Source organism: Berghia stephanieae, chromosome 1 (assembly GCF_034508935.2).
Source record: "Berghia stephanieae isolate SIO BIC M18660-M18661 chromosome 1, UCSD_Bste_1.3, whole genome shotgun sequence".
NCBI classification, from domain to species: domain Eukaryota; kingdom Metazoa; phylum Mollusca; class Gastropoda; order Nudibranchia; family Aeolidiidae; genus Berghia; species Berghia stephanieae.
In genome coordinates this window covers 77,233,278-77,253,646 of record NC_088360.1, presented here as the reverse complement: position 1 = coordinate 77,253,646, position 20,369 = coordinate 77,233,278, and the positions used below count along the sequence as shown (strand labels likewise).

Sequence of the window (20,369 nt, the reverse complement as noted above, 5' to 3'; positions counted from 1 at the left end):
CACAGTTTAAACTGGAGTAATGCTATGAGAATGGATCTGCATTTCTTTCTGTTTGTTTTTCACAAGAAATGCTTATTTTTAGCTCAGAAATACAACTGAATAAATGAAATAACAATACACGAGCATACAAATACACGCAAACACACACACATACACGCACACACATAGACACACAAACACACACACACATACACACAAATATACACAGAGGTAGCAATGGTATCTTTAAAATGTTCTTTTAGGCATGCCGTCACAATATTGCTTCGTTCATTCCGAACTAGAAAATCAAATTTGATCCATCTTTACAACAAACGATGACCTGTTTTGTCTGTAAGAAAGGTGTTCATTTCTTCTTCTCCATATAACTAAAATGGCCAAGCCAAGCCAAGAGAATGCTAGTGCGGTGGAGATAACAAATCAAGTTTGCTCTTTTTTTTTTACAATTAAATCAATATTTTTGAGATAATCTTAGCGATGTTCATTAACAGGAAATTATTGTACATTTGGAAATAATAAGCTCAGATGGTTATCTGTATAAGTAGGAAAAATAATTTAAAATTGATATTTCCAAGACCCTGTTTGTACCTTCAAATCCACTCAATCCTTTGCATAAAGAAAGGTTTAGTTTTAGTTCAAGCGCGTATCTTATTGTTCATTATTTATACTTACTTTTCACATATAGACTTCTCACTCATCCAAATGAATAAATAGTCATTTCTAAAGTACCAACCTAGCCTAAAGACATCATCAAAAGTCAGTCGGTGTGCTATTAAAAACGTTTTATATTTATTATCTCCTCTTATTGCACTTTTAACAATCATTAATTTTAAAATCCCTATTCTCCCTCCCTTCTCACTATCTCTCACTTGCCCCAGCCCATCAATGTCTTTATATATTCTGTACCTCATACAGTCCATAAGTCCAACCGTGTTTGATTCTATCCTTTGCCCACACGTTGTGAGTGTTTTCTGCAAGCAGGTCTACGAGTTCCTCCATCTTTTCGTTCAAGACAACAGTAGCCAAATCAAGTGGGTTGGGTTTATAACCGTTGCTTTGAAGATAGCTGGGACAAAATAAAATATAAATCAAACATTATTTTCAACATAAAATGTCCGATATGTCTGCAGAAAAACATCTCTAACATTCAAATTTTAAACTTTGTCAAAATTTACTATGATTTATGATTCCTCTAAAAATGTTGCGTTTTAAATCTTAAAGAGTCATTTTAAAGATAGACGTCTAGATACCTGGATTGTAGGAAATAACATTTAAAATCATTGCGCATTGTTTAAAATAATTTTCCCATGACTTATTCAAACACAGTAATATTATTTGTGCTTTCAGTATTGTCCTGATAAATTTCTATAAAACCTACATTGCATAAAAGCGACTAATGACAAATGCTATTAATACAAAACTATAAATCCAAGACACAAAGTATGTTGTTACTTGTTTCCAAGCTTAATCATCTTCAGACGATTTTGTTCCTCTCCGTGCTTGACTGTGATGTGATAGCCCAACACCAGAAGTGTTCTGACATGAAAGAAAAGGTATCAATGAAATAGGCTTTGTTCATTAATTTCCAATTATTTGAGAGCATCATTAAATGAATAAAATTATATTTATTTATTCTTAGAGGAAATTTTTCTTTGGGATTTATTTTGAAAATAACCCAGCACTGCGACCGCAAAATGAGTAAAAGGGGTTGGATGTCTTTCTTAAAGTAAATGATCATTTCAATCGATCGATATAGATATTATGAAATTGACGTCGCTCAGGTCTTTGTTATTGCTTTTTTTTTGAGATCCGCGTTTATGAGTAATTCTCACTAAACTGTATTAACCAGACTATAACGACAGTTTTGTATGTTGGTCCGTTAATCTTCCGGATGACAATGTTGTGAGTTTCTTAGTCAAGCGCATACTATCTATATCAAGTTAAAGATTTCAGAAGGAAATCTAAATATCAGTTTATGGTTAGCTGTCATCAAGATATTGACTGTTACCCCATAAAAAGCAGTGATGGCAAAGTTGCAGCGCTCTTTTCTGAATGGAAATGGTAAATTACTGTGTAACAAAACGTTAAGAGTACAGAACTGACCTCAGAGTTTCATAGGCAACTGTAATCATGTACTTCTTGTCGGTCATTGGAAGTTTGTCAAAAGAAGTGATGGACGGGTTTATTTTCCTGTCCAAATCTCTGTTCTGTAAGGTGAACACGAATGATGATGATAATAACTTACACCAAATTATATAATATATAGAGGTTCGATTTCTTTTAATATAAGAAAATTATTTCATGTAAAAATGGTGGTGTTGTTGTAGTGGAAGTTAATTGTGAAGGTAGAAGCAATGGGCATAGGTTTGTAATGATCATCATGATGATAGTTGACAATTATTACGCTGATTATATTGACGCGGTTTCTGTTGTTGAAAATGGTAATTATGATGATGATGATGATGATATTATGATGGTTATAAAAAATTAAACAACGCCTATATCAATAATATCACAATTTACCTCCCCATATGTCCATCCTTGGTCAATTTTGTTCATGGCCCACATCTCATGGAGATTTTCAGCTAGTTTGTCTCGGACATTTTCTATGTAAGCTGGCAACTGGATCTGAGGATATTTAATTTCGATGGATTTCAAACATATAACCAGCGCCTGAAATCACTCCACATTGATACTTAAAGCACAAATTTAAAAAAAAAACTTAAATAAAGCAGCATGAAATGTTTTTGCTGTTTTCATATAAATGAATAATATTATTGTGATGTTCTTGAAAAAAAATGAGTTGGGTTTGCCGTAGAAATCTCCATGAAAAAAACCTAATATGCACATCTTGGATATACAGTTGGATATAATGGCGATTCCATTCAACAACTATATCGTTAGGAGCACGTTAACTTTATACTATCTGTGACCGGGAACACTTATGAACCAAAGCAGAAGATGTACAACTTAAGAATAACTACATAACTAAATTGATGACATCAGAGAAGGCAACATCGATTGTAGACTTAAAATCTAAAGTCAATCAGTAAGACATTTTTTCAATTCCATTGTGTATAATGAACTTTACTATACTTATTTTTTCCTCTAACAGTTCATATAAATCTACTTTCCTTTGCATACAGAGGACGTCGCATTTAGATAGAAAGTCAGGCACTCATTTACACCTAGGTTGAAAAGAGCAACGTGTCTAAAGTGACAAGAGTTTGGCAACCATTGTCAAGATTCAGCCATTGACTATGTTCAATATCCCTGAATTTTTCTGAGTTTATGAACTTTTGTCATTTAAAAAAATGTTTATGCAAAAAAAAAAGTAACATGTGTTTCACTTAGATGGCACTGGGGCCTCGGCAGTACAGTGTCCCAGATTGTAACAAACGCAAACAATATTGAATAAGGCACATTGCACACAATACCTCATTCAACTCATGTATGAATGATTATCGGACTATAGGCAGTGACGGAAATTGTAAGAGTACAAAGAGCACAGCTAACAAAAGACTTTACCGTGTGAAATGGGGTGTTAGTTCCATGTGGCCAAGTGGAGCATTATGAAGCGCATTGAGCATGGTAAACCCGTATAAATAAACTTTATAAATTTATGTTAAAGATGAAAAAGCAACATTTTTATTATTTGAGATGATACATACATGTGAAGTTGTAACAGGATTTGGTACAAACGGTTGATAGTCACACATCTCGGTGGGACCACTGATAATATTTTTATCATTCTCTCCAAAGTAAAAACAAGGCTCGATCTTAAGCTTCTCCTTTGGATGTAGGGATTCAATGATGGGAGAGTGTTCACTTGGAGGTCCAAACTTGAGACGTCCATTCTCTCCTCCAAATACAAATCGACAGCTTTAGTTAGATGGAAAAACAGGAATTGGTACATTTAGATAAAATTATATAGACCTACTTAATTTTGATCTCTGAATTAAACGTGTATCATAATTGTCTAAAAGTTTTCATGATATCAATGACTGCAATTAAAAGCTGCTAAAATCTAAATTGGTGTAGATAATTCATTGTCAGTGTTAAAAAAAAGCCTGCAATAAGCACTAGATAATAAATGGTCCACTTTATTGTTTGATTTAACTATTTAAAAAGGCAAAGGTATAATGACACATCTCCTCTCAGATCAAATATACTACGGTGTCATTTCCTTGAGGAGTGAAAATACTGGAGATTAACCACAGAAACTTTCAACGTTTTAAATAATTAACAAAAAACAAATACTCATAATCATTTGGATCCCTAATGAAATGACTCCTTATTATTCTGTCTTTTAAAAAAGAGAATTCACCCACCTACTACCGGCTGACAGACTGATAACAGGGAAGAACATTCCCTCTGTGTTGAAATCCTTGAAGAATCCAGGCACTCTGGTCCCGTTGACAGAGAAAATGATCTGAGGTACGGTTAGGTCCAAGGCACATCCGACTATGTCTCCTTTCTGGAACGGGGTATTACGTACTAATTTGGGTTTTCCTCCTGAAATATTCAAGGGAGAGATTTCAAGAAATTCCCCAGTCCAGATAACTGATTTTTTGGCATGGTGTTTTTCTTGTATTTTTATTTCTTGCTTTGGCTGGCACTGTTTCATACAAATACTTTTTTCAGATCTTTAAAATGAAATCATTCAAGTTTTCTTAGTCTTCAAACTATTTATCACGCTATACATGACTTACTCGTGAGAAAATTTATCGCTAAAGACTTTTAAAAAAAAACACTGCAGACATGCAAAATAAAACAAACATAAATATATTTTTATGACATTTTTTAAAAAACCCTCTAAATGCAAAAAAACGTCAAGCCTCTGTCATATGATCATTTGGACACATCAGGACAACTACAATATTCAAAGAATTTCATTCATCTGAGATTATTCAGAATTCTTAACGATTCTCGTCTTTTGAAAAGATCAAGAAAGAGGACATCAACTGGCCAGCAGATTTGTCTCAGTACTCTGCTTGTTTGTTTGTTGTTGTTTTTTTTTGTTGTTGTTGTTGTTTTCACACACTCAATTCAGGAGCGAATGGAATCTTAATCACACTCCAGCACGTTTTCCTCGACCACTGTTTCCTCGAACTCGTTCACACACATGCGCGCGTGCGCGCACACACACACACACAGCCTCTCACACACTCCATCGTCGATTCGGTTAACGACACCTCTCTGCTTATTTCTATCACTTCGCCATTCGTTCTAATTTCAATGCCACGCGGCCTGATTTGCTAATGACTGACATTGACGGTGAATAAATATTGTGATAACCCACCCCCCTACACACACACACACACACACACACACACATAGATACATACACACACATACGCACATTACACCAACAGTTTGTAAAATGTCATGTATAAAGTTATCTCCCACAACTATCAATAAATTAAATAAATAATGAAGTTCCCTATTTATTTTTTTAACCTCAAACGGAAATTTGTCTTAGGGTATATTTCAAAGGAAGACTGGAATAACCCAGGTGTCAGCCGCAGCGCAGCGCGGCAAATTGAGCTAAGGAGAGGTGGCTTGCCTAAGGACACATAACGCGATAGATATTTGAACTAGGTATCTTACGGGTGCGTAGCAAAGTTCATTGCACTGAGCCACACTGCCACCTCCTCCCTTCCCTATCACTTTGTTATGACAAGGCACGGTTTCCTCGAACGTTTTTGCATGTCCCAAGGAGTTCGAGGAAACCGTGCTGGAGTTCATATAGACAGTGTGATAGATATTGTAAGTATGCTGGAACTTATAGAAAACCTGTCCTGATTGAAATGGATATTTCCTCCCATATGACTCTCCATGTGTCATAAATGCATTGTAAATTACATAGACCGCGGTGCAAGAGTTAACAATGTCATTAATGGAATATGCGATATAAATGAGCATGGTGTATAAGGAAGAACTGCATTAACATATTACAGAAAATGTCATATCGACCTTGCCTACAAGACTAATAAAGACGACATTGCAAAAGAATGAAGATGTGACACAGAAAAGAAGATCGTATTAATCCTTACCCGTCCATAGATTTTGCCCATCAAAGCCGTAAGAGAACAGATTGTCTCCGCAGCCATTTGCACCCCATTGCTCCCCTCCACCTGGGTAAGGGACAAAACCGGAAGTGTTAGCCCATCCAATACGGAGCACCGGGGACAGATGTGTCTTGGCCTCTGAGTGGATCACCATCACTTCAAAGTACCATTTACAATACATGGCAGATCCCTGTTTGATGCCGGCGAACAAGTTGGGTCTCATACTGGAGATATAGCGAGAGAGTAATGTTTTTCCCCAGAAAAACAAGCTTTTAAAGTTGAATAACTCTTTAGAAGTAAGTATTGTTTAACTTTTTAATGCTTATTTCTATTTCTTTAATTCTTTTCTAACAAAATGTAAAATTAAATTAAACTTTTATACTTTAAATTGAGCTTTTAATAGCGCAATATCCACTAAACGTACTCAAAGCGCTTTACAAGGGGTCCCTTGCCAACAGGAACACTTAACATGAAGGATGCCTGTTAGGCGATAATTACAATCTTTTTCGGACAGAGACAATGCTGTTAACGGCCAGGTACTCATTTTACACCTGAGTACATGTGAGTAAAGAGGCTCGAGATATATATATATATATATATATATATATATATATATATATATATATATATATATATATCTCACAGACACCCACACACACACACAGACACATACACATGCAAAAGAATATCATGCAATTAAAGGTATATATGTATTACCTTGTGACTAGGTCAATCAGTTTTGTCTGTAGCAGCAAATCCCGACCGGGCAACAAATTGTCACAGATGAGGTTTTGATTGGTTCTGACGGCCACATTATTTCCAACGCAGAGTGACCTCAATACATCCAAAACCTGGAAATGTATTATACTTTAGTTTTAGATAATAGGCATGAATGTCAATCTGAAATCTGAACCTAATCCTTAGATGTAAATAGTTTAAAATGTATATTTGTCAATTTTATTATGATTCTTTGTTTGTAAATGTCAAGAAAATCTCTAGAATGTTATCTCTTTCTTTCTTTCTTTCTTTCTTTCTTTCTTTCTTTCTTCTTCTTCTTCTTCTTCTTCTTCTTCTTCTTCTTCTTCTTCTTCTTCTTCTCTTCTTCTTCTTCTTCTTCTTCTTCTTCTTCTTCTTCTCTTTATTTATTATTATTATTATTATTATTATTCATTATTATTATTATTATTATTATTATTATTATTATTATTATTATTATTATTATTATCATTATTACTATTCCTAAGTAAAATTAATAAATAAATAAAGTCATTTGGGGTCAATTTTCCATTTTATAAAGTAGAGGCTACTTGTTTGACGTTCTTTCTGTTCTAGTAGTCTTTACCAACAACCAGGTAAGGTAATGTCTATATCTCATCCTGGATCAGAATAGTGTGATCATTGCCGACCAGCCAGACAATCCTAATGCTTAATATTGCGTGACATTTATTACAAGAAGAGACACCGAACTGCAAGGCGTCATAGATGCCAAAATAAATACTTAATAACAATTAATCACGTCTCTCTACCTTTGGATCACGGCCATGCTTGTCAATGAGAGAGATGATTGTAATGATGTGCCTTTCTTTGATCATATTCAATGCTTCAGGACTGTCAATCAATACACAGTGGAGCACATCAAGTACACCTATGAGGAAAACAAATACAATCATAGAAAAAATTAACATAACGCAATCACATTTCTGATAACTCGACCTTAAATGTTGACAGTAAGCCCCAGTTCAATAGACAAAGACAAATAATGTAAATGAATTGGGTTTCCCCTTTCTCGACATCTTATATAAATGTTGTATTTGACATAAAATTGGATGATTGGGGTAAGATTACATAAATGGTTGACAAGATACATATTCATTTTGAGCAGTCTATTAAAGTTTGCAATTAATTGCAATTTCTTGATGTTTTGTATCTTTGATTTCTTTTATAATTCTGCCATGGATGACATTGTTATAAACACACTTTATTCAGAGAGCCTTATTTGTCATTTGCAATACTTGGCATCCATCAGGATGAAATTCAGTTCTCTTTTTTTTCATTGATACAAAGTATTAAGGTCTGTCTTATAAATGTTATCTTTTGTAGTTCTAATTTGTTCATATGTAGAGAAACTAACACATTATGCAATAAACCTAAACTTTGTTCTTGGGTACATAGATGCATCAATATCCTAAATATCATAAATTAAATTAGCAATAAAGATGAGACTCTTCCACGAGGTATCATTGATCTTCTAGTCTATCTACTGGTGTAGATATAAATATATATATATCCGTCTAATATTGATCCAAATATTCTGAAGTGCTGCTAGATATATTGATTTCATGCCAATATAGACAAATCCAACAACAACTCACCTTTGGAAGACTGTTGACTCTCAAGCCTGTTGACGAGCCAATCCAATCGATATGAATGGGCAAACTGGCAACAGTTGGCTCTGTTTCCACGAATCATTGCGGCTGGACACATAAGTAATTAGCAAATTAGCCTCAATATGAAAATTGCAAACATTAAATTTCAAACAACAAAAGAAAATAAGAATCGAATTTAATATTTTTTAATGTATCAATTACATTGAAAAAATATATATACGATATTGATATAATGAGTAAATGCCTATTTGTCCCCTAGAACCATTTTAAAGGATATTATTTTAACGTTTGTCCGTTAGTTAGAGAGATCCTAATTAATATTTACGACTAGACCATTTTGTAATTCTCAGATGTAATGAATAAAGATTTTCAAAAAATATCAGCTGCCCGATCATTTCAAAACAGTTAGGATAACAATTTCGAAACAATATTCAGCCCTCCAAACAGCAAACTAAGGTGCCACCCCAAAAAACGAGCCCGAAATGTAATGTAGATGGTCAATATGACACATTTTAATGACAACAGTAGTCATAACCAAAGAAAGCAGAGTGGGTATTTATGTTTCTGACTTAGAGAAAAAACAAAAGTAAAAATGTGGGGCTCTAACTCAAAACACTCCTGGGCCCGTTTTTATGAACGCGGAATAACGCCTAGTCTCTGAATATCTCTTACTTTAATCAATGACTTGAAAAAATCGGATTTCATGTAAGCAAGTCCGGGACTAAAATCACGACACATTCGGACTAAGTTTTAGTCATTTGCCGAAGCAAGACTTCATGATTTCGTCTGAGTCTAGTTACTAAGTGGCGTCATAACGTTAACAAGATAGCAGCTATTTTTAGATTGAGTGCGCTTCGCTTCGGAAAGAAAATACGTCGGTTACGAATGATAGAGGCAATAAGTGTCCTGTTGCCATTGACACTGGCTTTAAAAAACTATAAGATAAGTGCAGCTCGTCGAAAGTACTCATTTTTGTGAGTAAAAACTAAAAAAAAAAAAAAATGAATCTATTGGCTCGGAGTTGAGACTTTCAATGAGAGTGAACAAGAGGCTGCGAAATCGAAGGGTTTGCGTCAAAGAACAACCAAAAGAAAAATAATTAGAAAGTATAGTGAAGACAAAGTTATTCTGTTGACATTGCAATTGACTGAAGTAATGTGATTAATCAGAATACACTTTCTCTTTTGCGTAATTATTTGTTGTTTTGGTTAAATTTCTTTGAGTTTCAATCTCGGTATTCGGTTGGCTCGATGAAACTGCCACTGTTCTAAATATAGAATTGACAGTCGACGATGGACATCATTTCAGTCTATAACAGTCGACAGTCTATATCACGTGTTTTACTAATTTCCAGTTTGGAAATCGTTTGCGTTGTAAATATGAAGGCGTGTCTATCTTTCCTATTTTCATATAGTAGAGAGGTGATGTTACCCGCACACAATAGCCGAAGTAAGCGCCGTCCTTACATTGCCCACTTCTAGGCAAGTGACTAGGTAGTCCGAGACTAGAAAGCGTTCATGAAATCCGATTTTTAGATACTTACTTCGCTTGCTAGTCATTTACTAGACTAGTAAATTACTAAATCTAGTCCTCGTTCGTAAAAACGGGCCCAGGTTAATAACAATGCTTTATCCACTTCGACACATTGGTCCTCCCCTTTCATAATCCATACTTCAAACATGATTCATATTATTTATTGGCCTATTCTGATGTCATATCATAACTTGAGTTATTCATAAACACAATCAAAGGTGTATTCATTGCAAACAAGGATTGGTTTTATTTTTACCCAGTAAAAGATATAGGTAGCTTGAGATATCATCCCATTTTCCAGCTGCCTCTTCTCCTGCATAGTGGGCAAACTGTCGCTTGCTTTTGTATGAACTAAACTTGTCAATTGTTTCCAGTATGAGTGCAATCATGCCCTGAAATTAAAACAATATGAATTTATTACCTACGGTTTGTCTAAAACAAGTCATTCATAAAACTTAATTGGGAGTAATATTTTGTAAAAAATCCAATAGATTAATCTTTAAAATTCAACAAACAGATTAATTGACTGATAAATTTCAAAATACAAGCATCATCTTGATTAAAGAATAGATGACGATGTAGTTTGCTTGAAGATTATTCTATTTTTGATGTAGAAAGATCCTGTACAATCGATCATTCAAATGTCTTGATGGCAGCAAGAAACATACCTGTTGTCCAAAATAGCAAATTGGAGATTAATAATCTAGCCCCCCCCCCCCCCAAATAAAAAATATTAAAAAATTGAAGAGCTTGAAGCTGTGCTCAAACCCCGGGTCATAGTAAAATGATTTGACCACTCAGCTACCCCAACCCTCAAAAACACAATTTGAAAGAATACCAATTATGAAACAATGTTTGTTTGTTTTGTTTTTTTTTTGTTCTTGTTTGTTCGTTTGGGGTTTTTTTTGCTTCATAAGTATATACTGCACATACAAAAAGTTGAAGATCAGCTGGGCAAAAAAGTAGCAAAAGTGAATGTCCGAATCCTTACCTCCTCCTGGAACAAGTCTTGTCTATTTCGCAGGGCTTTTAATTTATTCTGTTTTTCCTCATGCTCTGTTAAAGAAAATTGTACAGAACAAGTCATTTTTCAGGGATGTAGCAAAAAATCAAGTAAGATAAGCAGTAATGATAATCAAATGCAGAACCTTGATGTTAACAGTATAACATGTTGGTATCTCATTACAGCCAATATTTCATGTTTTCTTCCCTTTACAACCTTTTCCTGATCATGGTACTTTTCACACAACAAAATGTAATTGGTTGGTGTCATGCAACTCTTAAAATACAATTAGATATATTTTCTACAAATGTGTTGAATTTCCAGAACTCAAATATCGCCAAAAAAATATAAATTGAAATCCTTCACCATGGCAAACGAACTAAGCAGCTATAAAATTTACAAAATGCTCTTACTTGATCTGCAAACTTTTAAAATCGTTTTTATTCGACCTCCTATTATGCGAAATACACATGTTTGCAGTGTCGATACAGTTTTGTTTTCGCTCTTTTTTGTTGTTTTGTTTTTGTTTTTGTTTTATTTCTTTTCTTTTTCTCCCTTTCTTTTGCGTCTGTAATGTGGTAGAATTCATTGTGACAACTCCTCAACCAGGTGTCAGATAAAATGTGTTTGGAATGAATTAACTAACTGATGTTTAATCTTTAGGATAAACGAAATTCTTTTTGGGATACAAGATAAGTAAAACAATGTAAACTTTAAAATAAAAAGAGGCTTTTAAAAGAATGATATAGAATATAAAGAATCACAGTTGCCTAATTCTCCTCGTAATTCTTTGAATGAAATTCGTGCTCCATTCACTCTTATTTTTTATAGAACCATCAATGCATAATTCATGTCAAACACAAACATTAAGTAAGATATAAAAATGTTAAAGACCTTCGTCATCGCCTGGTTGTGAGAAGTAGTCGATGAGATCCTCGAGGCACTTGATTACTTCAGATAAGCTGATTCTCGACCAGTTTGGACTGTTCCTGCCTTCGACTTTCAATGATTCTAAGGCTCTGTAAGAATAACCGTTATCAAAGAGATACGATTAACTTTTGTAATCAAATGTTATTAATTATATATATCTTCCATGAGCTCAAATAAAGAATTATTATACTTGTTAAAATGCTTATCTTCATTATGACCCTTTATATTTCTTATTAAAGTGAACCAATTCAAATGTATTGACATCGAGGATTTAAAATTTGAGCTTAAATTTGAGCTTTTATATAGCGCAATATCCGCTAAACGTGCTCAAAGCGCTTAACAAGGGGTCCACTGTCAACAGCAACACGTAACATGTAGGACAAGACCTGTTAGGCGATATTACAATTTGTCGGACAGAGACAACGCTGTTAACGGCCAGGTACTCATTTTACACCTGAGTGCGGTGAGAGAATGTGAGAAAAGAGCCTTTTCCAAGGACTCAACTATGTGCCGAGAGAGGCTCGAACCCAGGACCTTCCGATCCGAAAGCGAGTGTCATACCAGAAGACCACATAGCCGCACGAGGATTTAAGTTCTCACCCTTTATTTACATGCATAATATAAGAAATAACTTAAGTCGTAAATACTTTTTTTTTATTTCAAAACCTTTGAGTTACGATTAAGAGTGATGAATAAAAATTAAAGCCTTTCGTAAATACCAACAACCTATTCATGTACGGTTCCTTATACTGATAGAATCATATGGACTTCGTATCAAATAAAGACCAATACTGCGCCATAAAGCTCCATATCCATTTCGTTAATATTGAAATCCGAATAAACTCATCTTAAACTTTATGAAATACACATATTTAAACATTACGTCCTTCGGCATAATCAAATACCATGGCCTTGGCATTCCAGGAGAGAATATAGATAATATATCAAATAAACGTCTGACGTTAACAGAAATTATACATAGTCAGATTTTGATTGAACAAATATTGAAAGGCTTCATCTAGATATTTCTCACTTTAAAAAGGATTTATTATCTCTCTTTAACAATCAATAAATAATACAAAATATTTCTTAAATGTGCTATAGTGATTTTGACGTTTCATATCAAATTAAATAAAACTTTTAAAAAACAATGTGAACTTTGATATAAATCTGAATAAGTCTTATGAAAGGTGTCTGAAAAAAGTAAGAAAGAAAAATACAAGAAAAAAACATCCCAAAACATCAGTCTACCTCTGACCTTTTGAGTTTCGATCTCCAGTAGAGGTAGACGGATTTTTGGGGTGTTTTTTTATCTTACACCTGCGGCTGCTTCCTAGTTTCTCAATGAGAACTTTCAAGTGCAAAAAGCGGTTCATGACTTGGCAGGGACTTTGCATAGCATCTAGTACTAGTTAAGAGGTTCTAAAATACGATTTATATTATGTTAAGCATATGCTGCTAGATACGATTAAATACCATGTGATCAAAACTACCTCTGGTTTAGAAATAGATACCATTTAGAATGTTATGAATTTTGTTTTTTCTATATTGCAAAACAAATCAAAGGTTTAGAAATTAAAATGTATTGATAAAAAAGCGTCCGTGTGAATTATATTTTTTCAATTGTCTACGATCACCAATCATGCAACATGCTTCCGAGATTTTTATTTTACTTAATTACGCGATGAAGTAGTTATATACAGATGTTAGAATAACATGTAATATTGTCTGTTTCTTTCATATCCGATGTCTTTACGTGTACTCAATGCATATAACAAATGATATATATGAGAACAAAGTTCAGGTGATAAATAATTAAGTTAATCTGTTAATTTTATGTCTCTTTCTTCAAACATCACATATGAGATTGTCATTGATTGGGGAATAATCATCTAAAATAGGAATAAGCAATTGATTAGGCAATGGGTCAAAACTACGGTCGAGATTAAAGAAAATATTTAGTGAAAAGGAAAATAGTAAAAAGCATGCCAAAATGTGTATACCTCTGTATTGAACGAAACGTTTAAACCTTACTGAACAAAAAAGAGCGGATATTTTAAAGAAATCAAGTCAAGTATTATTCTGGAAATTGCACTTTTGAATCTAAAAGCCATGTGTAAAATCAAGCATAGCTTACTTAAAGTTAAAAAAAGAGTCACTCTTTAAAATATTATAACTCTCAAAACAAAGTACAAATCAGAAAACTATAAAAGGAATGAAAGTCATTATACTTAAATCAATATTCAAACAGTTTATCATTTATAGTAGCAAATTGAAACAAACATCACTGAGGAAAAACAGAGACTGAAGGAGATGGATTTAAAAGCATTAGGATATTAGTAGCACAAGCAAACTACATTCCTAAACCTACTTTGTGAACCTGTTAAAAAGACTCTGGCATTTGCGAATAACACGAGCTGAACGAGACTCTTCTTCTTGTGCACGAGAGAATGTCAATCCGTCATCCATATGACCTTCGACCATCATGATTGCCTGGAATGTATTGATGAATTGAAGGATTCATTGAAATATTTGTATCATTGAACTCTTTTCTAAGGAAATAAAGGGTGACAGCTAAGATTAATCATTGTAAAATAAAATTGCCTTAATTCAATCTACAATTTATAAGTAACCGCTTATTCTACTTCCTTCAAACTTTAAACGCAAAAGATTTCTAAAGAGGAAATTAGCAACACATGTGGTAAAGCACGTGATATTGACTGTCGACTGTTAAAGATTGCAATTATCTCCATCGTCGACTGTTAATTCTATATTTAGGCCAATGGAAGTTTCATTGAGACTCAAAGAAATTGAACCAAAAAAAAACAAACAACAAAACAACAACAACAAATAAACAAACAAAAGAGAAAGTGTGTTCTGGTCAATTATATTATTTCAGTCAGATAATACAATGCCAACAGAATAACTTTTGTCTCCACTATACTTTCTAATCATTTTTTGGGGGCTTGTTCTTTGACGCAAACCCTTCGATTTCGGAGTCTCTTTCACTCTCAACTCACGAGTCGATGGATTCAGTTTTGTTGTTTTTTTTTAGTTTTTACTCACAAATATGTGTACTTTCAACGATCTGCACTTGTCTTATAGTTTTTTAAAGCCAGTGTCAATGGCAACAAGACACTTTTTGCCTCTGTCATTCGTAATCACTACTAGTAACTAGTCTCAGACTAAAGCATGAAGTCTTGCTTCAGCAAATGACTAAAACTTGGCCAAACTTAGTCCGAAGGTGCCGTTATTTTAGTCTCGGACTTGCTTAGTCAGCTCACATGAAATCCGATTTTTTTTTCCAAGTCATTGACTAAAGTCAAAGATAGTCAGAGACTAAGCGCTAGTCCGCGTTCATGAAAACAGCCCCTAGTTGTCATTAAAACAAATTCTTTGCAATAGATCATCATTAAACGTTTTGCCCTTTGACATTGATTCGGAAATAAAACTTTCCACAAGGATTGGTCGTTGGGCTCATTTAAGATTTGAACTCCCATCCTCACTTTTTTCTCCTCCACTCGACCAACTCCTCTCTTTTTGGTTTCGAAAGTTTGATATGACAGCCAAAGGCCAGAGGCAGTATGTTGTATGTAGACGACGGTGTCACCGTATTTCATGTCAGCATGACCCATTCCTTCGTCCTCCCGGGCATCTGACTGCTTCTTCTCATCCTGGGGATTCGAAATGAAGAAATTAATCATTCGTTTTAATGGCCAAATACTTACTCATAAATTAATTGTGAAACGTCAGTATTATTGTAATACACGAGAAAGAATAGTATGGTTTAGTTTCGTAACATCATAGGCATACAATATTTTCAAAGATTATCTTTAGATTCAGATTTTGATTCAGTGTTATCTTGCAGCTTACATTAGCAATGTCAAATAACTGAAAGGGTTTATAATAATGTACCAAAACAAGAAGTAAGAAAAATGAAAAAAAATAGTTATATAAAGAGGCATTAACGTAATAAGCTTGTCTTTCATTCCGCCATTTTGCTTTCTTTTCTTGAATTTTTTTCCTCACATTTTTCTTCGTTTAGTCTGATCATGGTCCAATTATCAGGTATTTATGTTTCATTTGTGTCTGCTTCCAAATAGTCTAGATAGTTTTTTTCTGTGATGTTTTGAAGTGTTTTGTGCAATCATTTTCAATCTAGATATGAAAAGAAAAATAGAAGATACGATGATATTAACCTTGGACATAACCAGAGTGAATGCTGTTGTGGCTTCATCTGCTTTGTGTCTATGGACGGTGACAACAGAATTGTCTGGCATAGCAGCAAGATATCGACCTGAGGTCACATGACGAATTCGGCACTGATCACCCCAACCCATAAAAGCGCCAGCCCACCTGGAGAGTAAAATATTGAAATTTAGAACCAATCAGCAAAATACATTTTAAATAGTATTTTTTCCCTTTTCTTAAATAGTTTATCATTGTCTGACCTAAAATCGTAACTATTTGTAATGTTCATCTTATCTAATGTTCATAATATTTTTAAACAGCTTGTGAAAATTTCTTTGTACTTAATGAATAAATGAATGAAAGTCATCAACGGAGAAAACTTACTTAGTCCTTATGTGTTCCAATCGCCACAATGATCTGGCATGACTGGTCACAGCACCCGTCTCATACATGACACAACTACAAACAAACAAAAGAAGCATTTTATCGTTAGCATGTCGACTTACAACTGCATGCAAGCAATGAATTATGATAGGAAAACATATTAATACATAACGTCATTAGAAATAATAATAATAATAATAATAATAATAATAATAATAATAATAATAATAATGATAATAATAATAATAATAATAATAATAATAATAATAATAATAATAATAATAATAATAATAATAATAATAAATAATAATAATAATAATAATAATAATAATAATAATAATAATAATAATAATAATAATAATAATAATAATAATAATAATAATAATAATAATAATAATAATAATAAGCCTTTGCCGGGCGCTTTAACTGTAGAAAAGAAGAATGCACATAAAAAAAATAATCCTCTTAAATAGCTCTCGTACAGTAAAACACAAATGTCATTGATATCTGTTGTGTTTCATATGCTGTGAAATCAGTTCCATCACAAACACGGCTATACTGGCTTGTGAACCTTAAAAGCGCAAGCGAGGATTAAGATATCGTAAAGAAAGAAAAAAAGATAGAAAGAAAGAAGAGAAATTTACTTGAACTCATTTTCACTTCCAGCTTCAGGTATAGCGAGGCACTCGTCCATATGTCCATGGAACAATCGAAGGACGTCCCCACCAAATACATAACCTGTCATTATAAAAAAAATGACAACATATCAGTGAGAGATTAAGACTAAGATTTTTAAAAAGCCACAATTGACATAGCTAATTAATACGGAAAATTCGATTTAATTCACATGAAATAATATCTGAATGAATAATGAATGAACTAAAATAAATGGGTATTCATCTTTATATAAAGTTCATTTTTAGCAAGCAAACGGGACCAATTTTTCCAGTTCATTGTCCGTTTTTTGTACTAACACTCTTATAATATCCATCTCTGCCGATAACCATGATGCAATATCATCATTCAGTCACTGACCACATTCAATATTGCTTGATTTATTAGAAAGCGAGAAACCATAAGTCTAGATTACCGAGATCACGAAAATGATGAATAAATATAATAAAAGAGGTTTGAGAATACAGTGCATAAGGTAGTTAAAATTTTTAATTAAAGAGAAAATTTTCATTTATATAGAGATTAAATAGCATTCTATAAAAAGTGGCAATATTTGAGATCAAATACTGTCGCACTAAGTAAAAACAAAATAGGCGATTCATTGCACAATACCGAATCTAAATTTTAAAATCTTGAGCTTTCAAATAAATCCAAAGCCAAAAGAATCTCTTTAGGATGAAACATCACGCCAGTAACAACGCTGGCCAGGAACTCGTTTCACACCTGAGCACGGTGAGAGAATTAAAGAGCCTTTCCCAAGGTTCTCGACTTTGCCAAAGCCAAGATTCGTGACTCTGGATTACAAAGCAGTACCAAACCTAACACATTAATTTCCAATTCTATCACTATCGTTGTCGTTGCTGTTTGTTGTTTTCTAAATTGGGGGGGGGGGGGGGGTGAATCGAGCCCATCCCTTCAATAGATAGGTATTATACAAAACCAATCATCATAATGTTATTATGTTCTAGACTATAATATAAGATGAGATATAATCCAATGTAATCTTTTTAGACAAAAATTCCTTGTGTCAGTAATAAGATAAAGTTTCTTACCTAGAGTCTTTAGCCTGACAGCACCTGAACACATGGGTACAACAGTCCACAATGTTTGTTGAAAGGAAGCTATAACACTGCCACCGCTGCCTATGTACTAAGAAACAAAAAAAAAATATGCAAAGATAGCGAGGATGAAAAAAAAGTCATCAAAAGATCTTTATTTTGAGAGCCGTGTGCCTTATATGGTTTCAGACTATTTTAGCGGAACTTAACTTTCAGAAAATCGTTTTTTAAAACGCTCTTTAAGTCTGATCAGAAGAGTTTTTGAAATAATAGTCGTTTGCGGAATACTATTAGACTGCCTGATTTCTGTGTAGTTTTAATAACTTTCATTGATCGAGATTTGTATTACTTAGATATGATTTCAGAATGTAGTCATTGTTTCACTACTTTGTATTCTTCATACTTAACACATATAAAGGATACAATCCTAATCTAAGCATGTAGCCATGTTATTTTTGTTATGTTATATAGGTATGTTATGCTATGTCATATTAATAAACAATTAATATTGTGTGTGCACGGTAAATTCGTACTGTCTATCAGGGTAAAACTTGTAATGGTATTAGATTATTTTAAACATTGAGTTTTCAAAACGTAATCATCTATACAGGCAGGGTTTCATTGAAATGATATCATTTTCAACACAAGAGCATCAAAAATGATGTGAATCGGGTTTTAAAAAAAACATTTTCACCAAGAAAGTAAAAGCATTGCATTTCTATTACCGATGTCTTGGTGAGGTCTGCAGTTGAAATAAGAGCATTCATGGGTGAAAATAGAACCCACGTCCCAAACATGTTACTGATGACCGATGATTGTAAGTTTTCCTACTTACCAGATAACGTTCTGATGACACACTGACCAAAATGAGATCATCTCCCACTCGGACCTTTTCGCCTTCAGATCGTTGTTTTGAAGCAGGATGTATCGTCCACCAGCAAGACTCCCCTGAAAATAGAGTTCATTTAAATGTATATATAAAAAGGAAATATTGTTCATAAATAATTTAACTTTCTTTTCTAGTTCTTTATTTCCTACTTATATTTATTATCAGGATACAATACGTCTGCCCCAAATATCTCTTCCCGAACATAGTTTCTTTGATTCCAAGCAAAAGCACCTCTGTCTTTTTCTAATATCCCAATATCATTTCAAGCTAAATTTTAATTGGTATTATTCTTGCTTAGCCACTCGTGTTGTCTTTTTTTGTTTATCTAAATGACCAAACTATTGAAGTTGGTTCCCTAAAATTCTGTGTTCTAGACCTTTATACTTTCTCTTAAATCTTAAAATTTCAAATTTTGTCTCTTTTAGTCTTGGTTCTGAGAATCTTAAATTTTTAAGCTTGCAACCTTATCAGGACTAATTCGATTTTTCGATTCAATATAACACTGGACAATACAAATTATATTTTAGCACTACCTCTTTTATTCATTCATTTGGTTTTAATGTAATTAATCAATCAACCAATCCATCTATCCTTTCTTGAATCTTTTAACATCTTGTATTATTTTCTTCTTCATTTGCTTAAAAAATAAATCATCATACACACTTTTTCAGATTTTCATTTTCACAGTGCATGATTCCTATTTTTTCTTATTGTAAAAGACAGATCTTATAAAGTTAAATTAAGAAAGCAATAATGTGTTTTGCATCATCTTGGAGACTACATACCAACAGCCGTGTCTTGCAAACCTACATCAAAGGCCAGTTTGTCGTTGGAAGAGCTTGTAGACAGACATGACAAGTACTGTGGATTTCAATCAAGAATAATAGATTGTTTTCAGAAAATGTTTACAAAAAGTGAGTGTTTAAACTTTGATTGACAAGAAATAATGCGCATTCCAGATATCATGCAATATTCAAAGCGTTTCACAATAGTACAATTAAATCATCGATTGTCGGGTTATTTAATATGGAGTTGAATATCCACTTTCGTACATCATAATTGCAATTAAAGATACCAACATTAATATAAAGAGTATGATGAGAATTCAAATACAAAGATGGAGATGGGGTCTCAGAACGTACAAGAACATTCGAAATCCAAATATGACCTTTTCCCGACCACCGATGTATTAAAAGCAACACAAAGACCAGCACAATAAATGCAATAGTGTTACTTATCTACGTGATAATC

General features: G+C 33.4%; 1 protein-coding gene across 7 annotated transcripts in view; it reads right to left on the bottom strand.

Annotated features, from left to right (window-relative positions):
- Positions 1–20,369, bottom strand: part of LOC144957693 (ryanodine receptor-like) — a 199,479-nt gene that overhangs the window by 103,474 nt on the left and 75,636 nt on the right. For 5 of the 7 annotated variants that reach the window (XM_078889091.1, XM_078889068.1, XM_078889059.1 and 2 more), the window contains 21 exons: positions 19,904–19,979; positions 19,065–19,177; positions 18,224–18,320; positions 17,141–17,234; positions 16,497–16,571; positions 16,121–16,277; positions 15,428–15,595; positions 14,293–14,414; positions 11,886–12,010; positions 10,980–11,044; positions 10,245–10,380; positions 8,441–8,542; positions 7,595–7,713; positions 6,786–6,919; positions 6,054–6,292; positions 4,329–4,512; positions 3,669–3,879; positions 2,521–2,625; positions 2,101–2,204; positions 1,450–1,533; positions 904–1,063 (listed from right to left, as the gene is read on the bottom strand). In XM_078889091.1, the coding sequence (XP_078745217.1) occupies positions 904–1,063; positions 1,450–1,533; positions 2,101–2,204; positions 2,521–2,625; positions 3,669–3,879; positions 4,329–4,512; positions 6,054–6,292; positions 6,786–6,919; positions 7,595–7,713; positions 8,441–8,542; positions 10,245–10,380; positions 10,980–11,044; positions 11,886–12,010; positions 14,293–14,414; positions 15,428–15,595; positions 16,121–16,277; positions 16,497–16,571; positions 17,141–17,234; positions 18,224–18,320; positions 19,065–19,177; positions 19,904–19,979 (2,670 nt within the window). The remainder of the gene's footprint in view (positions 1–903; positions 1,064–1,449; positions 1,534–2,100; positions 2,205–2,520; positions 2,626–3,668; positions 3,880–4,328; positions 4,513–6,053; positions 6,293–6,785; positions 6,920–7,594; positions 7,714–8,440; positions 8,543–10,244; positions 10,381–10,979; positions 11,045–11,885; positions 12,011–14,292; positions 14,415–15,427; positions 15,596–16,120; positions 16,278–16,496; positions 16,572–17,140; positions 17,235–18,223; positions 18,321–19,064; positions 19,178–19,903; positions 19,980–20,369) is intronic. The other 2 variants (XM_078889099.1, XM_078889106.1) reach the window with 1 other exon arrangement.